Source organism: Acromyrmex echinatior, chromosome 1 (genome assembly GCF_024713525.1).
Source record: "Acromyrmex echinatior isolate Ae372 chromosome 1, ASM2471352v2, whole genome shotgun sequence".
NCBI lineage: Eukaryota > Metazoa > Arthropoda > Insecta > Hymenoptera > Formicidae > Acromyrmex > Acromyrmex echinatior.
The window spans coordinates 27,772,428-27,796,142 of NC_141852.1; the positions used below are offsets into that span (position 1 = coordinate 27,772,428).

Genomic DNA, 23,715 nt, shown 5'->3' on the forward strand with positions numbered 1-23,715 from the left:
GTTCACATCGATCATTCATTTTATTTCTAATCAAAGAGAAACAAAAGAACATAGCTCAATTATTTTTACGTTACAACTTTTTTGAACTTAGTTATTATTAAAATGAAAAATTTTCTACTTATAATTTTAAATAATTTAAGTAGTATTTATGATCTATTTTTAAATAAAAACTTTTTTTATTCAATCAGATTGAAAAATTGCATTTCATATTCAGAATATTGAATTGAGCAGTATTCACGTTGCATAGAAATTGCTGATATTATTTTTCAATTTAACTGAATTAAAAAAACTTTCTATTCACAATTCTGAATTGAGTAGTATTCGCGATACGCAGAAAATGCTAATATTATTTTTGGATTGAAAGGCATGTGCTCTATGAAATTCGTATAAATGAATAAAAATGTATTCAAAATTGAAAAGACATAGATATTTGCTTTATGCAATTCCTATAAATAAATAAAAATGCATCGGGATATCATCAAATTCCTATGAGTAAGGAACACAAAAATAAAACTGCCTTCTCTCGCACGGACATTATGAATTTAACCGAATGCCGTTCGGGTTAAGAAATGCATTCGCGATGTTTCAAAGATTAATGAACACAATATTAGCGGAAAAAGTTTGAGATGCCTCGTGTACCTAGATGATATAGTTATTTACGGACCGAGTCTAGAGGAACATCATAAGCGAGATAATGCAATGACTACGTAAATATAATTTGAATTACAGAAAAGTGCAAGTTTCTACGAAAGGAAGTAATATATCTCAGACATATAATAACCGAAGAAGGAATACGTTCAGATCCGAGTAAATTAAGCGCTGTAAAAGACTTTCCTGTGCCGAAAAAAATTAAAAATATACCATACAATCGTTTATCGGGTTAGCTGGATACTACCGGAAATTCATCGAAAATTTTTCAAAAATTGCGAAGCCTCTAACAAGCTTAACTAAAAAAGAAGTTACATTCGAAAATGGAACAAGAATGCATTCAAATTATTAAAAATGAAACTCATAACAGTACTTATACTCAGTTACTCAGATTTCATTTGAGAATTCCCAGTAACCACTGACGCGTCGGACTTTGCAATAGGAGCCGTATTATCACAAGGGCCCGTAGGTCAAGATCGTCCGATTGCTTACGCGACTCGAATTCTAAATAAAGCCGAACAAAATTATAATACTACAGGAAAAGAATTGTTATGAGGATAAGTCAATAAGTTCTTAAGTAAATCTGTTTAGAAGGTACTCGCAGCGTCATGTCACATTACTTTTTGACAAGTAGCATCTTTCAGCTGATTACTGTCAAATTTTGAGCGGAATTCATCGCGTGGTTTTGTAGACGATTAAAGCGAACAACCTTTATTTTTTGCAAAATGGAAAAAAATAAGTTTTGTGCAGTGATCAAACATCTACATATGAAAGGTTTAACACCGAAAGAAATCAAAGCCGAGTTGGATGATGTTCATAGCACATCTGTACCAACGTTTGCGACTGTATACAATTGGGTGAATGAATTTAAATGTGGTCGTACATCCACATGTGATGCACCTTATTCGGGACGTCCAATTGAGGCTGCTACGTCAGAAATCATCGATAAAGTCCACGATATTGTTTTGACTGAACGACGAGTGAAAGTGCGCGAGCTTGTTGAGGCCATAGGCTCTACCTGCTCGGAATGAGTGGGGCCGTATATTCATGCCACCCTGCATATATATACATATATATATATATATATATATATATATATTATTTTTTTATTTATATACATATATATACCTATATATAATTTGCAATTAAGTATAAAATACAATAATTATATAAAATTATATGTAAAATATAAAATTGCAATATAAAATATATATTGATTTGTTTTATCTGCATTTTTTAATTTATATCATAAATTGTATTCCAAATTATATTCAATAAAAAAAGAACTATTTTTAATAATAGTTGCAAATTGAGCTGCAACATTATTATGGCATTACAATCTTGCTGAAGGCGAACATTCTTATGATACTATGGCATTGTAACAATATTGCTAATAAATACATTGCGCAATCTATTTGCAATATTACAACATTGTAATGAGATATATCTGTAATCCTTTTGCAATCTTTCTGTGCTAATGTACAATAATATAATAAAGGTGATAATCATCGATTATCTAAATCAGTATTCGTAAGCAAAAACTATTTTATTTCGCTATTTTTACCTTATCATTAACAGTTTGACTTATCAGTAATATATGTATCAGTAATGGTAAAATATGTAAGTACACAAAGTGAAACTGCACAATAAAAGTAAAAAACGTTGATAAACTGCCTGATATGATAAGTTACTTAGTTTCAAAGCATATATATTTGCACATGCTTTTTCGTCAAACAAATATATTAACTAATTGTTTTCTTAAACAAATGAAATAAGTAATTTTATGGATAAATTTCAAGTATAAAGAACATATTACGGTATTGTGACACATTTTTCAATATTTAACTTTGCTAACTTGATCTTTTCCTTAAGTAAGTAACAAATTTGATATTATGTATTCACACACATATTATCAACACACATATTATCAACTTATTTATTGCCATTATGTTTAAGGTGACTCTACACGGTTAATAATACTGTCGGTATTAAATACTGGCAATATTACTGATCGTGTGGTAAATATTGGTGGATTAATATAGAATACTGATGGTGATGGATTTTAGTTCTTGAGCATCAGTATCGCTTTATTATGATCCATATCATAGTATGTCACAAATGCAATAAATAATGTATGTAAAACTAAAGTGGAATACCTAAATTATTAATCATACTGATCGTATAAGATTGCAAAAATACTAAAAATGATATATGCTGTTAGTATTACTGATTCAATATTACTAATTGTGAGTATTATTGAACACGTAGAGTCTCCACTACAATACACTAAGTCTGTGATAATAAACTACTAATAGATTTATTATTCTAATAAATGTAACATAATATCTTTTTTTTTTCTTTTTTCCGGTAAAAAATTTTTCATGCATGAATATGTACAAATATGTATAAACATGCATAAACACGTATAAATAGTTATAAATATGTATAATTATATATGAAATATGTTTATGTATTCATACGTCCTTCTTTCTTTTGTAATATTACTTTTTAGTATAATAGAAATAATAATAGTAAATAGAAATAATAGTGAAAACATAAAAAATAATTAAAAGGATAATTTTTGCATTATTTGTTTTAGAAAAAAATAAATTTGGAAAAATGTAAAAAAAATTACTCATAATTATGCACAATTTTACATATAATTATATATAAGTAATTTTTTTACATTTTTTCCAATTTGATTTTTTCTAAAATTAATAGTGCGGAAATTACCTTTTTAATTATTTTTAATGTTTTCATATTATTATTATTATTTCTAAAAAGTAATTTTACAAAAGAAAAAAAGATGTATGAATATGTATGGACATATTTCATATAAAATTATATATATTATGAATATTTATACATTATTATATATGTGTATGTATGTTTATGATTATACATATTCATACATCACAAATTTTTTACCGGGCATTCTCACATACGTACACATTTATAAATGTTGTGTGTGTGTGTGTGTGTGTGTGTGTATTAAAATACAAATGTTGCATATATACATATATATGCAAAATATTTGTATTTTAATTATGAAGATTCTATTATAGATACTGAATAAAAATGAGGGAAATTTTGGAAATTTTATGCGGAATTATTGTTCTCATCTTTGCCTTTTATTATTATTACAAATTGAAGTTTAATTTCTGGAAAAAACATGGAATACCTGGACCTAAACCCATAATATATTTTGGCACGGCAAAGGATATTATATTACAAAAAAAAATACCTCTGGAATATTATAAGGAGATATATGATGAATATAAACATGCATCACTAGTAGGATTCTTCATTAAAACAACACCAATCTTAATGATAAATGATCCCGCTTTAATCAAAGATGTTCTGATCACAGACAGTATGATATTTACAGAACGTGGTATTTCTTATTCCAAAAAGGTATTTAAAGTAAGGTAGATGGCTCAGTTAATCAATAGTGAATTCGTATATTTATGAATTTCATAATGTAACACAACATTGTAAATACTTCTTTGGAACCAATAAAAATATTAGCAAACCTCACGATCGACAGAAAGCATTAAAATACGTTTTTAATACGTGAACTTGGCGGTACCCTGACATTTTCTGGGCCAATTACCTTAATTGCTTTATATTTTTTCACCTGAGAACTATTATTTCATATTTCATGTTTTATGATGTATAATTAAAGTTTTATTATATTTCATGTTTTATATGATATAATTAAAGTTGAATGTGTGCAATCAAACGTTTAGCAAAAAATATATTTTTATTATATTAAGAGATCTCATGTGGGTGTTGCTATTATTTTTAATGAATGTATATTGACCATGTTTTATGCATACAAAGATTTCTTTATCTATTATTAATATATTAAGATATCTTAATATATTATTGAAGATTGTTATTAGTTTAAACCGATGGGAAGACACTAAATAAAATTTTCTACGTATATTAGAATAATTAAATTACATAAATAAGAAAAAAAAGAAGATATTGAAAGAATTTCGAGCAAAATGGATCATGAGTGAGCAGTACCATTAGACTATGTTGTTTTGTAGGTATTGTTTATGTACAGTTGTGGACAGAACGGTTGCAACATTTTTTTTCAACGAGTTTCGAAATGCAGCTTGTTCACCGAGCGCTTGGTTCATATTTATGGATATATAAGTAAGAACGAATCGCTTGTTGAACAGGCAGTATTTCAAAATCCATTGAAAAAAAGATGTTGCAACCGTTCTGTCCACAACAGTACATTAGATACATTCAGAAGCACGACCGTTCACGACGTTGAACGCTCAGTAAGCTCTTGTACCTGTTTGGTCTATATTTTTAGATCTAATGAATCTATGCCAATCAGATGCAAGAGCTCACTCAGTGAGCGGTCGTGCTTTTGGATGCACCCATTGGTGCCTTCCAGCTTGAAATTAGTTTTCGCTGATCAAATATATCGCACCTAAATATTTGTTTATCATGATTGCCAAATTCGCCAACGTTACTTCATAACTACATGTAATCATGGGCGCTAACAGAATTACATACAAAGGGGTGCACTCAAAAAAATTCAAATTCAAGCGTCAATTGACACAAGTAAATTAATTTACTTTGATTCTAGATTTGTTCTTTTTCGAAAAAGGATGTATTTCCGAAAAGGTAAACCCCTCGATATTCTTGTTGATTGGTATACTACTATATTTTGATGCCCTAATTACGAATATGATCATGAAAATTATCGACAAGATCATTTTCAAGGTCAAATATTTAAAAACCGATTTTTATCTATACTATTGTATTTTTGTGTGCTGATTACAAATATGATCATGAAAATTGTCGACAAGCATTTTTACGGTTAAATATAAACTTTTACATTTTATGTGATTACAAGTAGAGCTGTTAGATTTTTATTCGTGTTCTTTCCCTCTGCAAAGGGGCGTACGACGTCCATAATTGCACATTGATTTCGACTTTCCATGCGAAGCGACTCTCATCTCCCGCCCCCCCCCTTCCTCCCTGCCAAGGGGCGTACGATTTTTTACGCAAAAAAAATGTGAAAAAATATGAAAAAAATCGTTTTTTAAATATTTAATCTTGAAAATGATCTTGTTGATAATTTTCACGATTATGTTTGTAAATTAGGGCATCAAAATACAGTAGTATATCAATTGAGAAGAAAATCGGAAGGTTCACCTTTTCAGAAGTACATCCGCTAAAACTACTAAGATTCCGGAAATAGAATTTTTAAATGCGGTGAAATTAATCTTGGACTCAATCTTTTTCACTTTTGACAAAATATATACCAGCAGAAATTTGGCACTCCTATGGGCTATCCGCTCTCTCCCATCATGGCCGATCTGGTGCTAGAATTTCTTGAGAAGCGTTACGAATTTTGGGATATGAGTTATTTTTCTACATTAGATATGTTGATGATATCGCAATGGCGGTTCCATACGAGTCGATTAATGAAATTCTTAACACTTTTAACTCAATGCATTCAAGAATTCAATTTATGTTAAAAGTCGGTGAGGATGAATTGAATTTTCTTGACGTAATTTTAATTAAGAATCAAAGCACAATAGAATTTGACTGGTTTCACAAATCAACGTGCTTCAGCAGGTTTCTCAATTTTCATTCTCTTCATCCTTTAACACAAAAAAAGGCGTAATCTTTGTGGCATGGTAGATAGGGCCGTAATGTTGTGTTATCCGAAATATCATTTAAAAAATATTGAACAGTCAAATTTCTTTGAGAACGATCATTCTCTTGAATTCATTTTCAATGTTATCGACTCAAGATATATTAAAATCATTAATACATAATGTGACAAGAAAAAATCAAATTAATAGAAAAATTTCTTGTAAATCTATTATCACTCAGTATAGGTTGGATCATAGTCATGAATTTGAATGGAATAATGTCCAAATCTTAGATATACAAAGACAATTGAACAAAAGACTTATCTCTGAAATATTGAATATTAAATTGCAAACCAATAATTTAAATTTCCAATCAGATACGGAATTTTTGCACCACTCGTATGTGAGTATTCTAGAGAAATTTAAATAGCGACTTTGTGTATCTGACTTTATTTTGTTAATTATTTTTAAGTTTGACATTATAACAGTCATGTATTGTGTACGGACGTGGCTTTCAAAATACAAATTTTGACGATTTAAGTATCTGACTTCCATCTGAATATCACATTTAACAATATTAAAATCTTTTATTTTATTCTTTTTGTAACATTAACTTAAAATTTTTTTTATTCTTTTATTAATATGTTTCTTTTATTAATGTGTTATGCTTGGAATAAATGATTGTGATCTATGGAGACGGAGGGTGAGTTGAAAGTATACATATATTTTAATAATTATGCAACTAATTGCTTTGCACATTGTTCTCCTCAGCTAGTCATTTGGTTTAAAAGCGAAGAGACAATTTTTGGCAATTCTCAATTGCCCAACCTGACAGTAAGAATATGCTCATCCTCTAGTCTCACATAGAATATCTTTCCAACATTGCGGACTATTTGTCAAGATATTGACGAGAATTATTTATCCAACATTGCGAACTATATTTATTATAAGACATCGACAAATTGTTTACAACTTCCTGAAGATAATTTAAAGTAAACCGAAACGTATAAGGAAATTTTTGTATCCACATGGTAGTACAATATATTATGTGAATTATTAGTTGAAATTCTTGTTATAATGGTGCAATTTTCGCGCTGTATTGATGTTTTCATTGCCCATATATTCTTTCATTATTGTATTTTTATTTCGAAAGCCTTATATAAATATATATTTTTAAATTTTAAACAAGTTTAATCCCTATATAAGGTTAGTATTAAAATTTCATACAATTATGCATTCATTAGTTTCCTTATTTTAGTTATCAATCAACTTTTGATTCCATCATGACGATGTATCTGATTACATTTCTTCAATTGCAGTCGCAAAATTGCATGATTTGCGTTTTCAATTGATTTTCGTATGTAACATATTTACCAAATTTAGTATTCAGTCACGTTTTCCTTTTTTCAAATGTAAAGAAATGTCTTCCAGGAAAAAGATGACTCAAATACTGAAATAATCGAAAACTAACGCTTATTTTGAAAGCTTAAAGGAAATCGTATTATACAGACGGTATGAAAAAGTTAGAATATCGTTGGAATAAAAAAGTTGATCTAAAAAGGAATTATTTAAAAAATAAAAGAAATTGTCAAACATCATGTGTTTTCTTCATCAAATTAAAAACTTTTCAAACTATCTTCATATATATAGCCAGTGTGTGCAACATCAAAGATATCCATTAAAATCGGACACGAATTTTATATTTATTTTATACATAATTTTTATTTATAATTACCATTTTTATTAATATACAGGCTGAACCGATAATGGACACGTTTTTTTGGGCAAAAGGAGAAAAATCATTACCATTAAAAGCAAAACTATCGCCACTTTTCACACCAAGTAAACTTAAAAGTATGCTATCTTTATTAATACAACGCTCGGAGGCTTTCAAAAATTGGTTGGACAATTCGCTGTTATTGAAGGATAAATATATAAATTGTAAAGAATTGACGGAGAAACTTACCGCTGACTACTCTAGTGTCTGTTTACTGAATTATGATATCAAGTCTTTCCAAGATAAAGAGATTGAAATTTGTAAATATGTAAAAAGATTCAATAAAGGAGATTCATGGAAATATATACTCAAACAATTGCTACCAGATAAAGTAATACACAACAAATTATATGATTTAATCAGCTATTATTTGTTTGAAGCCGAATTAATGCAATTTTGTATTCGTTTCGGTATGGATATTGTAAATTACAGAAAAAAACATAATATTTTCAAATATGATCTTGTTAATATACTTAAGGAGTCCGTGAAAAACAAAAAATCGACTGAAAAAGTAGGTACGTAAAAGTTTTTTACATTTATTAAACATCTAAAACCTGTTTTATAGTAATCACGATGTAATAATGCTTTACAAGGAGATGATAAGAATTGTAAAATGCCAAATCCCTGCTTTAAAAGGCCGATAGAAAAGAATTCTAACAAAACTAATTGTACTTTTGATTCGCGATTTTCATAAGTGATTTAATATAAGGCAAAGTAGTTGTAAACCACTAAAAAAAGAATTTTTATCCAGAACGATACCAAATAATTAATAAAATATTTAATAGTTATAATTGATCATAAAGATTACATTATGAATGATATACATTACTTTATTCCATTTCGGTACCATTTTATGTTTTAATTTTAGTTAAATAAAGTAATAACGATTATTCATATTTAAAGCCCATATACTAATTGCGGATCAGTTCACCAAATGCTTTGTCCTTTCTAGATTTAATTTCTTAACTTAAGCATAATATTGATTTCTTTCATAAAATCTAATGCTAGAAAATCTATTTACTACCTCCTGTAAAAGTCATAAGGCAATCTTTATGGTATTATACTTCGAATGAGTTTTTAAAGATACATGCCTTAGTAACCTCAATTTATCTGTTACGTTTTATTAGTTAATGATATCAATCAACTGTATGCTGTTGCTAATAAACAAAAAACAACTGACTCTTGAAAAAGATAAAACAAATACTAAAGAATCTTGTGATATGCATCATTTAATAGAGAATACTATTGGGTATGGGAATATTATTGGGAATAAGTTTCCGCCCTTTTTAAATGAAAAAGATGTGTTTATTTAAACAAATCTATATAAGTGAGTTTATTCAAAGTATGCTCCTTCGGAAGCAACAACTTTCTCCCACCTTTCCAGTAGTAAACGGATTCCTCGAATGAAAAAATCTAGTTCTTTTGAAGCGATCCATTCATCAAGCCATTTTTTGATACCTTCATAAGAATTGAATCGTTCTCCAGAAAGGGCCGACTGCATGGATCGGAACAAATGGAAATCTGAAGGGGCAATGTCCGGTGAATACAGCGGGTGGGGCAGAATTTCCCACTTTACTCCTTCCAAGTATTTCTTGACCGGTTTTGCAACGTGTGGCCTAGCGTTGTCATGTAACAGAATCAGCTTGTTGTGCCTATTGTCCCCTTCCGATCGTTTTTCTTTCAAAGCTTGATTTAAACTATCAGTTGCCGATAACGATCGCCAGTGATGGTTTCGGACGGTTTGAGCAGCTCATAATATGTAATACCTCTTTGATCTCACCAGATGCACAACATAATCTTCGAAGCATGGATATTTCGTTTTGGCGTTGATGGACCTGGTTCACCTGGCATCACCCATGCCTTCAAGCGTTTAGGGTTATCGTAATAGATCCATTTTTCATCGCCAGTTACGATACGATATAGAAAACCCTTCCTTTGTTTTCATTGACGAAGCATCTCGCAGATGACCAAACGTCTTTCCATGTTTCTCTCTTTCAATTTGCATGGCACCCAATTTCCTTCTTTTTGCACCATTCCCATTACGTGTAGACGTTTTCCAACAGTGGATCTATCAACATTTAACTCTTTTGCCAACCTATCGAGCGATAAACACGAATCTTTTTCGAGTAATGCTTGCAATTCTGCATCTTCAAATTTTTTCGGTGCACCTTCGCGTTCTTTGTCGCACCACTTTGTCAAAATCACCACTGTTGAATCGCCGAAACCATTCTTTACAACTATTATAGTTTTCGATGGAGCATGCTCACCATAAATATCTACGAGCAAATGTTTCCGTAGCACTTTTCTTTAAAATAAAATAATGGAGTAAAATTTCCCGCAAATGTTGCTTTTTTGGAATAAATTCCAACATCTTTAACGCAAAAAAAGTTACTCTTTGTTACGCTTCGAACGAATGCCATCTTGGGCTCAAAAGTTTGGACACACACCAAAAACATGTCTTGCCGTTATATCAAACACATGAGCAATGCTACTAATGACATCTTTCTGCAATGGGCGGAAACTTATTCCCATACCCAATATAAGTATTTAAATATAATATGTGATTCGGACCTAGTGCCTGATCTACATTTAGTGTTTTTACCCTATTATCAATAGACGTTTAATATATATTTTTTAATACGAATATTCTACATATCTTGCAAAGGAAAACCAACAAGCGTTTACGGAAACGCATATCGAATATTATGAAGATATAATAAATAAGAACATATAACTTCCTTTGTCAATGTAACATATAACTTCCTTTGTCAACGGATACTAAGGTAAAAGTATATCAATTCCTGAACAGTTTAGAGTTTTCTCGAACATTATATAATCAACTACATTAATACATAATCAACTTAAAATAGTAAAATAAACATTAAAAGCTTTTGTAATTATTATGGAAATGCAAATCTTCTATTTTCAAAATAATACCGAAATAACACAAAAATTAATTTTACGAGTGCACTGAGTCATTCTTGCGGACACTCTCTATTTCCTGAGTAGAAATTCTGCTGCTTGTAGTAACTCTGACAATTCTCTTCTTAATTTAACTGCTTGTTTCACGGTGTGACTACCTGTCAGCACGTCATTCATATAAAAGTCGTAAAGCAGTGCTTGTACTGTTGCTTGTCGGGTAACTGCTTCTGATTGCATAGTTAGATGCTGTAGACAACGCATCGCTAAATAGGATGCACAAGTAGTATCGTATGTCACTGTCTTTAAAGTGTATGTTCGTAGTGCCTTTGTAGAGTCATTCCTTTCAAATGATCCGTTGAAGATCTCGATCCTCTGCTGACACCCAGATTTGCCGGAACTGATTGTGGAATCATTTGGATGTCTGCCGTCATCACATATTGATGTGCTTTGAAACGGATGATGATACTCCACAAGTTCTGCTGCAGATTCGGCCCACTTAATTTTTGATTCAAGGATGTTCCTATGATTGATTTTGACGAGTCATCGAAAACAACTTTTAATTTTCGTCGTTATGCTGATTGATTTGATGACTACTGGCTGATACGGTAGATAGAAAAGTTCTCTTCCTGTTGCGGAATCTGGTATTGCTCTCAAGAACATGTGCTCATCGTATTCCTTTAGAAATTTGTGATACTCTTCTCGCAATCGCAATTGCTAATTGAGTTTTCTCCTGATTGTCAAGAATCTCTTGATTGCTATGCCTTCTGAGTGACTTATTTGTTGGCAGACGTACGATGTATCTTCCATCCGAATTTCTTTTCATCGTGCGTAAAAAGAAATCTTCTGCTTGCTTCTCTTGACGTGTAAACAGACACTCTCGATTACGTGTTAATATTTTCTCTATGCTCCAAACCTCTCAAACTGATTTAAATCAATAGTAGTAATATGGCATACTCGTTTACTGTTTGAGAACTTCGTTCAACTCTCCGCCTATTACCCACCCTAATTGAATCTCTTGTAATATAGGCAATGTATTGCTTAATATTCTCTGTCCGCATATTTTCTATCTGCATATTAATTTCCAAAAGAGATTGCTTCCTATAAGAATGTCTATCGTGCCTGGGATGTGAAAGCTTGGATTTGCTAAGTTCAATTCTGTCGGAATGTTCCATGAATCCGTGTTGATTCTGATCTACGAAAGCTGTTCTGTAATGACTGGTATTATTAAACAATCTAGTTCTGCTGAAAATTCACTATACATCGACTTGATCCATATAGTAATTGATTCTTTGATCATAACTTGAGTGCAATTGATACCGTTGATCGGTAATTTTATTACTCTTTAGTGCAAGCTTCCTTCCCCTCCCTCGGACCCAGCGCCTGTGTTGCATTTCCCTCTCCTTAACCCCCCCCCCACATAAACACACACACACACACACACACACACACATACATCGTATACGTATATGCACTAATACATAGTGGGTTAGAATCCGCCTTGCTTTATTGAAACCTAGTACAGATTGCAGCGCTCGCTGGTCATATATATCACTAGCGCTCCTTACGTAAAGAATGTCAGAAAGACACCAAAGAAATGCAGAATGTCGACGATGACATATCTTAATCTGAAATATTACAGATCCGCACTTTGCATTGCAATATCTCCGATTATAGGATACGTAGAGAAAAAAAGCAAGTATAGTACAATCGGAATGTAAGCTATCGATTAAGTGTACTTAAAACTCGATCGGGAACAACAGCCGTTATTAAAATCCGATAATTTGAATTCGGCGCAACTTGCTGGCTCGTAAAGGAGGCACGACAGTGTCTCATGCCATGCTTAGCGCCGAGACATTATCATGTCTCCTAGATTCCTACATCCACGGTGGCGCTCTTGATTTGTTTTGTCGCGAATAATCAATGACCGTAAATCCTTTCTCGATAAACAGCTTTTCGACGCAATCGATTCCATAATAGGCTTTACGAAAACGCGCATTTTGTCAAAATTCCAATTCAAATCATCGTACGAATAAAATTCTAACTTTAGATAAAATTTCAGGTCGCTTACATTACAATACACTAGCATCTTGAGACATGATATTCTTTTAGCCGGTCTGCAGAGAGAACCTATACCGCGACTTTTCAAGCTGAGTCGCCGTTTTGACAGACTATGAATGTTTGGTTGTACTCTGTAACAGAGGATACTCATATAGAGCGAAAACTCATGGTCAGATAACGATCGTTTTCCAATACTTGTAGCAATGACAGTTTATTGATCTCGCTTAAAGTAACATAAGGCATCCGCCACTATACTATACTTTGAATAATTCAATCTGCGGATCTGTCACAGGATTTCCCACCAAGCAATTATAGTTGTTGCGCGCTTGTATCAAAATCAATTCGTGGCGAGCGTTGATAATCACGCGTTTATAATCCTCGCAAGCCTAACAGCACATTGAACGGTACGCAAAAATTAAAGTGTTTTTCAACTATGTCTAAAGTTCTGTTCAACGCCATCGAAGACTTCTCGTACGTCAGTGACACGTAATTCTTGATGGTACTGATAACTCCGACATTTCTGTTGCGGTCAATCTCCACGCCGTTAAGTTCAAATTTCATCAAACATGAACGCCACGCAGTTATTTCCAAGCGTCGTTGACGTCTGTGATCGTTCCTCTTTTTTACCATCAATCTTCCTTTGATGTAGAGAAAACTTTCGAATGGCAACGTATATAAATCTTGCTGGTGTATGGGTATCCATCGAAATGTCCAAACGTCGTGTTGGCGTACGGATTGTATGTGTGTCTCAATCTTGACGGACGTCAAAGATCGGCTCGCTGATAAAATTTAAAATATCAGCCATTTCATTCAATGAAACTCAACGACTTTAAGAATTCAATATTAGACGCAGTGAGTTTCTTTCTGGATACAGTCTATCTGTTAACAGGTGTAATCTCTCGATTGTTTCGGCTTGTTCAGCACAAGCATGTTACGTTAGTGCAATCTGTGCCTGTGCCGCGATCAGCTAAAACCGTCAGCTACGAAGTCGAGTCAGACCGCGTCACACACGTATTTGTATATACACGAGCGGCACGCATACACAAACTTGCATTGTATATCACAGCGCCGATTCCGCGTTTCGTTGTATGATTCTCACGCACGATTTAGCGATCTAGTTATTTTCTTGCGATGCGGCTCGCCTTAACATGTTAACGGCGTTAGTAACATTTTTAATTTTTGAAAGTGTGGTAATGGAGAGAAGCAGTTCAGTTCAATTTTGTGTTTCTCGAGTAACAATAAGTTTCAAGTTCGTTATTAAAAAGAGATTGAATATTAAAATCCTCCAAAGTTTTAGTCCGGATTTACGGTAACAGTAAACATAACGAAGCTTGAGAAGTGAGATAGCGAAGTTTGTGGAATTCAGCTACGCACTTTTGGAAGACCTACGTTCAGACAGGTCTTTACCTTGATCGATTGAATTGCATCGACTGCAAGTTGAATCTAGTTGAAAAGCTCACGGGCTTTAGCCACGTCTGTCGACATTCTACATCTAGAATTGAGAATAGGCTAGACGGTTAAGGAATCGTTAATGGCACTTAGGCGCAGGGCCACTTTGTCTCGGCAAATCGCCATCTTGCCATTTTGTTTCGGCAAGCCGCCATCTTGCCATCTTGACTCGGCGAGTCGCCATCTTGCCATCTTATCTCGGCAAGCCACTCTGCCATCGTGGTTCGGCAAACCGCCGCCTATCATCTTGTATTTGTAAGTTGCTGCCGTGTTGTTTGTTGCTGGTGCCACCGTGTCATCTCATCCGTACGTCAGTACATACACTCAACAATGTGACAACGATTTTGTATCAGCAGACGATAAATATCTTGCGTGTATTTGCGAATTGTCATATATATAATGTAGATGGAAGTTGTAGAGGAATTGAAACGTCAACGTTGAAATCTCATGCGACTAAATTTAAAATGTTTTTCGATAACTATGAAGATACCGAAAAATAGGTTAATATTACAAGCTAGATTAGAGAAATACGATGAGCTGTGGCAGGAATTTCATGTCATATAGACTAAGATCGATGCGATTCTCCTTGAAACAAATACCGTCGAACGAGAGAGGTTTGAAGAAGCTTTTTTCACTTTGCAAGCTGCCGCGCGGTCAAGGCTTCCACAATTTAGGAATAGTGAACTGAACACAAGTCTGAAATCAAATTGAGCACTCGAATTCAAACACCAATCCAAACACAAATACAAGTCAGACGATGGTAAAATTGCTGATAATCTCTCTGCCGACCTTTTACAGAAATTATGAAAAGTGGCAACAATTTTATGACACGTTCTTAGCTTTAGTCGATGGTAATGCTACTTTAGATTCAGTGCAAAAGTTTCACTATCTGAAATCTGCACTATCGTAGCGGCTCAAGTGATTCATACCAGTCACTAACGAAAACTATGCGATTGCATTAGAGTTATTAACGAAACAATTTCAAACACACGCACTTAACGATTCATCATCATGTACATGAACTGTTTGGTCTACCTCCAATTTCCAAGAAGTCGGCAGAGTTGTGTTGCGGACATTGTTAGATAACTCTTAAAAACATTTGCGCGTACTAAGACAATTAAAGGAACCTACAGACAAGTGGGATACGCTTATTCACTATTTAATTACGAGCAAACTAGATTCCGTAACCAAGGAGTGGGAACTGAAGATCATTCAGAATAAGATATTCTACCAGACAACTGGTTGAATTTCAACACTCGATGTGAATATCTTGAAGCCCTTCACTCAAAGTAGTCAAAGATTAGTTTGGCAGAAAATGTAGCACCAAAAAGAAATCAGATTCATACGAACAAGAATTATAACTCAATTCTTTCACATGTAACTACAAATGAAGCAGTCGAGTATGTTCTTTGTAAGCAAGCGCACCGCATATACGCATGCAAGATTTTTAAAGAATTATCCGTGGAATCGCGACTCAATGAAGCAAAAAGACTGAATCTTACAATTGTTTGAGTACGAAGCATACGAATGCACAATCATGCACGTCGCGCGCTTGTAAATCTTGCTCGAAGAAACATCACATACTGCTTCATATAAAAGATCAAGCGCATCCGAAGAGAATACAACCTCTTCCAATAATGTCTCAGCGAATGTAAGCTAGGCAAATTCAAGCGTTCAAGTTAACGAACCGCCAGTTACAATGTCGGTTTCCATGAAAGCGATAAATAACAACTGCCACAGCTCTGAGGTTATTCTGTCCATTGCAATAGTCTACATTCGTAATAAATCGGACAAACTCCATAGAGTACGCGCTCTGTTAGACAATGGGTCACAAGCGAGTTTCATTACTAAAGATATCTGAACGATTAGGACTCACGATAGGCATAGCGAAACATACTACTTCATGTCTGAATGCAACTGAAACGAAGACAGTTGAAACGACAAGAACGATGATAGCGTCAACGACTACTTCATGAGACAAACTTCCTTGTGGTTAATCAGATTACATGATTTATGCCTTCCAAATCAACTAACACTAAATTCCTAAGCTTATCTCAGAACATTGAACTAGTAGACCCAACTTTCCACTAGCCACGAAATGTAGAATTGCTGCTGGGGGCAATAATCTTCTAGGACGTTCTCGGAGCAGATAGAATGCGCCTTAGCCGCATTAACGGCATTAGTAACATTTTTAATTTTTGAGAATGTGGTAACACCGTAAGTGAAGAGAAGCAGTTCAGTTCAATTTTGCGTATCTCGAGCAACAATAAATCTCAAGTTCGTTATTAAGAAGGGATTGAGTATTAAAATCCTCCATCCGAAACATAGTGCTGCAACAAAGAACCGACTGTATCTCCAAAATTATATTAAATATACATTCTTACATAATAGCACTAAATACATCGACGTTATTATTGTATCTCACCTCCTGTGCAAACCTATTCTGCGCACCGATACCGAGTTTATCAGCGAGCTATGTCCGCGCACAAAATTGAAGTTTTTACAGACTCTGTTCTTCTCTCAATGTCATTATGGCTGCATGTGTTATTATTGTATTGATGGATTTCTACTGTATTTTCACTGTCTGTTCTTTGGTCTCTAAATTTAGCTTACTAGCAACTTTTATCACGAAGCTTATGACATTGTCTTACTTATGACATTGTCAATTTTTCCATGTGAATTTTTTTGTCGTTATCGTTGCTCATTGTAGTGGTGTTCTATTTTGCACCTTAGTGTAGCTTGGACCAGGACATGATTTGACTCGCAGCAGTCAAATCTCTCTCTCTCTCTCTCTCTCTCTCTCTCTCTCTCTCTCTCTTTTAGTCTTTACATCTAATATACATCTTTACATCTATAAACCTCTTGTCCTCTTGTCTATAAACACATGGTCTATTTGAATAGTCGTACCATCTCCAGGTGAGATTCAAGTTGTTTTATGTATATGTTCAGATGTTGGAAGAAAGTGGAACTTACATGTGTTTACTGTCTGCCAAATTAGGAGCTTATCATTTTCAAGAGTGTTTTCATGTAAAGAGTGCTTTTCTATGTTTCTGTAAAAAGTTATTTTTTAGTGCTGTATCATGTTTTTTCCAAAGTCTGATAGAAACTTTTTTTTATTTCTCTCTCATATTCTTCTGTTGGGCAGTGTACATTTATTATTGTTACGTTAAAGAATCGGGTGTGTATTCTTAATCATATTTTTTCATTAATCGCTAAGAAATCTATTATATTTGATTTCATCTTCTTATCCACGATAAAACTATCCCGTATTCCTTAGCATCTTATTTTTTTCCGCTATATAATATTGTGTGTGATTTTATATCACTTTCCAACCACTTGGTTTTTCTTGGTTCGCCGTTATTGCTAGTTTATATGTTGTATTTCTTCCAATAGTGCCGTTTGGGCTCCTGGCATAGGCATTAAGAGTTCCATGTTCCGAGAGCACATTCCAAATTCCTTTTCCTAAGTTGTCTTCGCATCATCCATTCCGAAGTTTCTCTGAAGATTTTCAGATATAATCGTTTTTTATGAGAGTAGGTAGGCTTGCTCAACCACTTTTTATCAGAAGGCCATAACTTCTTTCTTTGTCTGCTCTGACCCTGCTTTTCACTGAGGTTGGCTATCCAATCTTCGATAGGATTGCTCAAGTTCTCCAGGATTCATCCAAGTTACTTTCTGCTATGCTTCGTGGAAATAAGGATAAAAATTGAGTAGGAAAGGCTATACGATGATAGTTAGAGTCGGCACCGTGTATTACTCAAATGAGAATGAATTGAAATGAATTGAAATGGATTCAGATTTTCAGAAATATTGATTCACGAATGTTAAAATAAATGCTTTTCAATCTTGAATGCATTTTTATTCATTTATAGGAATTGCATGGAGTATATCTCTATGCCTTTCAATCTAAAAATAATATTAGCTTTTTCTGTGCATTATGAATACTGTTCAATTCAAAATTTTGAATAGGAAATACATTTATCAATCCAATTGCATCCAGTTGAAGCTAATTGAATCCAATTAAACCCAAAAAAAAGTATTTGCTATTTAAAATACGCTTTCGGATAAAAAAAAATTTCAATCCATTTTAATCCATTCTCATTTGCTGGGTGTGCATTACTTTTTTTATTTTCAAACCCCAGTATTGTTATGAATAACAGATTTAAATAAAAAACGCATTAGAATTAACAATTATTTGAATTATTAAATAAGAGTATGTTAAGAAGGGCTAAGGACCAAAATAATAAATTTAATGTTTCTAGCCGACAGAAATGCCTTTACGTACTCAAGAGGGATGCGTTTCGGCATACAAATTGTATGTGTTTCAACTGTAGTCTGAAACGCATTCATTTTGAATGTGTAAAGGCATTTCTGTTGGCCAGTATACATATTAATGCAAAGATACATGCATACAGGATAAATAGGTTATCCTTTGAATTTCATCTTTTCTGCAATACAAAAAAGATTAAATTTCCATATTCCATATTATTATATTAGGTGTTGGAATTAATTCGTAGCGTTTTTAATGAAAGAATGTTATTTATTTCACATGAGCATTAAAAAATACATTAATGAAAGTACTTCCCATCACTTGTAAAACGCTACGAATTAATTCCAACACCTAATAATAGTAATAATAATTTTAACATTAATTTACATTTTTCACACAAAAAAGTCAAGGTCACACAAAAATATTTCACTGTATTTTACGTTAAACGTATTTCTGAAAGGTTCATGCCCTCAAGCTTGTAAATTAGCTTATTTTATTCCAAACACTAAAAGATTACATAAAGAGAAGCAAAGACTAGCTTGACTCTCTTTCTCATCAGGATGTGGTTTATAAAATATCTTGTAATGATTGCGATGCTAGTTACGTCGGCCAGATTAAGAGGAGACTAAAAACTAGACTGCAAGAACACATATCAGACATAAGGAAAAAAATGGGACCTCCTTCGGTTATTACGGGCCACAGAATTAGATGCAACCACAATTTTGATTCAAATAACGTACAAATTTTTGATATTTATATTTTGATAGTAAATCTTACATTAAACATTTAATTTCTGAAAAGATTCACAAACAAGGCTTAAACAGGCAGAACAAAAGCATTGCCTGATTCCTATCTTCCCATTATATAATGCAATTGACGTTAGATACAAATATGTATATGAATAAGAGAAGTCAATATGATGAAATATAACATCCTGTATATTTAAGATAAAACTAGATTTTTGAGATATTACAGAAATTTTATTTAAAGCTTATTTGATAAATGCAATTATCTTAGAACGTTATCATAAACTTTTTGCACTATTTTAAAATATGCATTGAATATTATCTAACACGATTTCAGTAAACAATTAATATAGCTTTTGTATTTTTTCTTTGCAGAAATGTTAGATCAATATTTTGTTGCGGAATTATTTATGTTCTTCTTGGCTGCATTTGATTCGTCTGCTAAAACAATATGTAACACATTGTATGAATTAGCTTTAAATCATACTATTCAAAACAAACTTCGCGAAGAAATAAGAAATACATGCATAAAATGTAATGGAGAAATAACATTTGACGATATAAATATGATGTTCTATCTGGATGCAGTCTGTAAAGGTAATTCATTCATTATAATTAATTTTAAAATAATTGAAATAAATGGTAAACTTATGATAAAATCTAGATGATACATATTAAAAAAAAACTAGTACCAAAATAAAAAGTACAATCCAAATGGTACTATCTTTATTAAGTAAGTGATAATACGATACTTTTTGTATTTTGAAAATCTTTTTATTATATTTCAACATTTCCTCCTAAAAAAATAATAATAATTTTTAAAAGTAAAACAGAGTGATACTATCTTTATTATTTTTATTTAATTCTGACACTGACGGGTTCAAAAAGTCAATTTCTTTTTGCATTTTTGTAATGCTTGGAGTCTTAAAAATATGTCTCCAAAATATTATGTTGAAATTCATAACGGAACTATAATATAATAAATATGTAATAGAGTAGCACGTGGTCAGATGCATAAATTCAGAATAATCGGTTGTAAAACTTTAAACATGTTTTTCTCGAAACCACCACGTTTTCGTAAATTAATAAGCTCTTAAAGTATATTTGGCTTACGTTTTTGTTTTAAACATTCACAAAACCTATTCACAATGTGCTCTGTTTTTTGTTTTTTGTTTTTTATCTCTTGCTTTTTTCCCCTTTGCAACCGTTTTATCGACAAATGTATTTTTTGCTATATGTTCCTGTATCTTCCGAAGTTCGCTAACTTTTATTTTATCTCGGGCGACATAAAACAAAAAATCGTATGAAAAACAAAAAGACAAGATGTAAAAATAGCAAAAAGCAAAAAACAGAAAACAAAAAGCATATTGTAGAAAAATCATAACTCTTTGAATGTTAAGAAGTGTGATCGCGATCGCGTCTCTCATAAAATTTCTCATAAGTATGTAATAAATGCTACGAGCGCAAATAAAATTGACAGAGAAATTTTAAAAGTGAGAAATTAGATACTAATTGCGTGCCACGAATATTATAACGTTTATTGGCATACATTTAAGTCTAACAAGTATTTCAGTACGTAAGTACGAATTGTAAGAAACTCTTAGAATTCGACATACTGAAATAATTGTACAATTTGTATGTCAATAATCGTTTTGTAATGCTTATCGCACATAATTATTGTCTAATTTCACTCTTCCGACATTTCTCTAACAATTTTATCAATGTAATTAAAAAATAATCCGATACTCAAAGGGTCCAATATTCATTTTAATTTCATCATTTCTAATTTATAATTTAACGAAATTAGCTTATTTAAAGTATGTAAAAGATAAAAAAAATAGTGTAATAGGGCGGAAAAGATAATAAGAAATGTGTTTTTATAAATGTGTGAATGCATCAGATCAATGTGTGCCCTATGTGTAAAGCGCTCGTGTCTAACCGTGAACACTACTCCTGCCCATCTCCTATACGCAACCTCCCAGTCAGAAATGATAATGGAATCGACATCGAATCGACGTTAATTTGACACATCCAACATCGAATCGATGTCGATTCCATTATTATTTTTGACTGAGCTGGGACGCTAACTATTTCTTCTTGTAATTTGAAAACTAAGCTTCGTACAAAATTTTCGTAAAGGAAAAATTGTCTTAGAATTCGGTCAGGAAAATATTTCTTCATACTTGGGTTATTTTGAATCACCTTGTATATGCGTTCATAAGTTCAATTATTTACAAGAACTCGGCGTGGTCTCGCGCATAAGGTGCGAGATTACAATAGCTTAGTTTCCATCGACGGTTTAAACCACATCAAAATGTAAGAATTAACCAACTACAGTCGAGCATTCTCCTCGTTGGACTATACAGGGAAATACTCGACTGTAATTGGTGTTGGTTCTTACATTCTGATCCGGTTTAAACCCTCGGTGAAAACTACCCGGTGGATCCGGTGGAAACTAGGCCAATATTGGAGATTGCACAATTGAATTATGTTTTTTCTCTTTTTTTCACAATTTTTTTTGAAAATAAATAAAGTTTATAAATAAAACATATTATTATACACATTTATAAATAAAACAAATGCATTTTTATATAATTGTTGATATATAATTGAAATTATACATGTACTTGTAAAAGTTTTATATTAAATCAACAACTATAGGAAGAATACCGAATCACTTTATTCAATAAACAAATAAAAAGCTATTTTTAAATTGCATATAAAAGTTTTTTAATTTGTAGAAAATTGTAACGATGCACTCCCAGACAATGCATCGTTCCCGGCCTTCCACTAAGCCAGATGCCGCGGTGCGCCCGATATTATTTTAAACAAAATTTACAGGTGACGACAGCTCGCAAAGAAGACTCGTGTTCGGGCCATGAAACCCGAACACGACCGAGTATTGCCCTGAGTATTGGTCTTCACGAGATAGCGCCGAAAGGCATATTTGTAGGAGAGCCCAGGCGAAGGAAGCCGAGCGCCGCCGAGCTTCAACGAGAAAACATTATTTTACAACTATAAAAGATATTGTATTCCTCGTTGAAGCTCTCTTTTTCCTGACATTGCCAATCAGATCCTATTGTAGCCAGTATTCCGATCTGTTATGCTACTATCGATTTCTAATGGCAGTCCAGAGTACGGGGTAAGACGTACCTTGCCTCTATCGAGTGCTCTTGATACGCTTTCCGATCGGCTTCGATCGTTTTCCACTAAGTAGGCGAGAACAAGGGTAGAGCATAGAGCGCGCTCTGCCTCCACTGGGCATTCCCAGTGAGCCGGAAAGGGAAACTCCGTCATCCGCATTTCTGTTTAAGCGACCGACAGTAGTCAGAGAGTCAAGTATTCTCGGTCTCCGCTGAACTTCTCAATCGTACTGCAAACATCTTATAGCGTTTTTCATTGGGAGAACTGGTGCACATTAGGCGCGGATTGTACGTTTCATTGGGGATTTTAGTGTGCACGAAGATTGTGCCGAGTTTCGTTCTTTCGTGTAAAAATCTAGCACGAGCTCCGACGGGACGGTGTCGGTTGTGTACAAAATATGGCGGCGGGAATTGATATAAATAAAAATTATATGCTGGTAATATTCGATCTTTCGTTGTCAAGTGGTGTTTTTTTTATTTATAAATAAAAAATGTAATATTCTCAAAATAAAAAACTTAATAAAATTGAAGATTGCAAAAATTCTTGGCTGCGTTGATGGAACTTTCATTAAAATACCAACGCCAGTCCACAAAATAAAATCAACATATGTAAATATTGGGTCATTTAAAAAGTATCCGCGGTTTTTTGTCACTAGATGGTATTGATGGTCAGCACATCTAGTGACAAAAAACCGCGGATACTTTTTAGATGACCCAATAGTAGAGAGCCTCACAGGGAGAGAGTGGAAAATTGCATCACTTGAATGTCCACGTCCAATCAGGACGGGGGTCACGTGACCAGTTTTCTCCAATCTCTTCCATGACTATGAAGTTTGATGTCCATGTCCAATCCAGAGGAGACAGGTAGATGCAATTTGCCAATCGCTCCCTATGAAATTTTCTAGTAAATAGACATATCTCTTCAATAACATTATAGAGTATATGCGATATCCAAAAGAAGTTTATAGATACGTTTACTGGAATTCCGTCAAAAATTCGATGCGCGTGTACTTAAATTATCAAATATATGCGACGAATTGCCAGGAATATGTGAAGATAGAAAATACCACATTCT

At 33.1% G+C, this 23,715-nt stretch overlaps 1 protein-coding gene across 3 annotated transcripts in view; it reads left to right on the plus strand.

Moving 5' to 3' along the window:
* The first annotated feature begins 2,309 nt into the window (after nt 1-2,309).
* The window catches only part of LOC105148163 (putative cytochrome P450 6a13), a 28,724-nt gene continuing 7,318 nt past the window's right edge, over nt 2,310-23,715 (plus strand). The window contains exons 1-4 of one of the 3 annotated variants that reach the window (XM_011059708.2): nt 2,310-2,519; nt 3,714-4,062; nt 8,030-8,567; nt 19,873-20,094. In XM_011059708.2, coding sequence (XP_011058010.1) covers nt 3,727-4,062; nt 8,030-8,567; nt 19,873-20,094 — 1,096 coding nt within the window. In that variant the 5' untranslated portion in view covers nt 2,310-2,519; nt 3,714-3,726. Of the gene's footprint in view, nt 2,520-2,549; nt 4,063-8,029; nt 8,568-19,872; nt 20,095-23,715 lie in introns of those variants that run through there. The other 2 variants (XM_087406675.1, XM_087406670.1) reach the window with 2 other exon arrangements.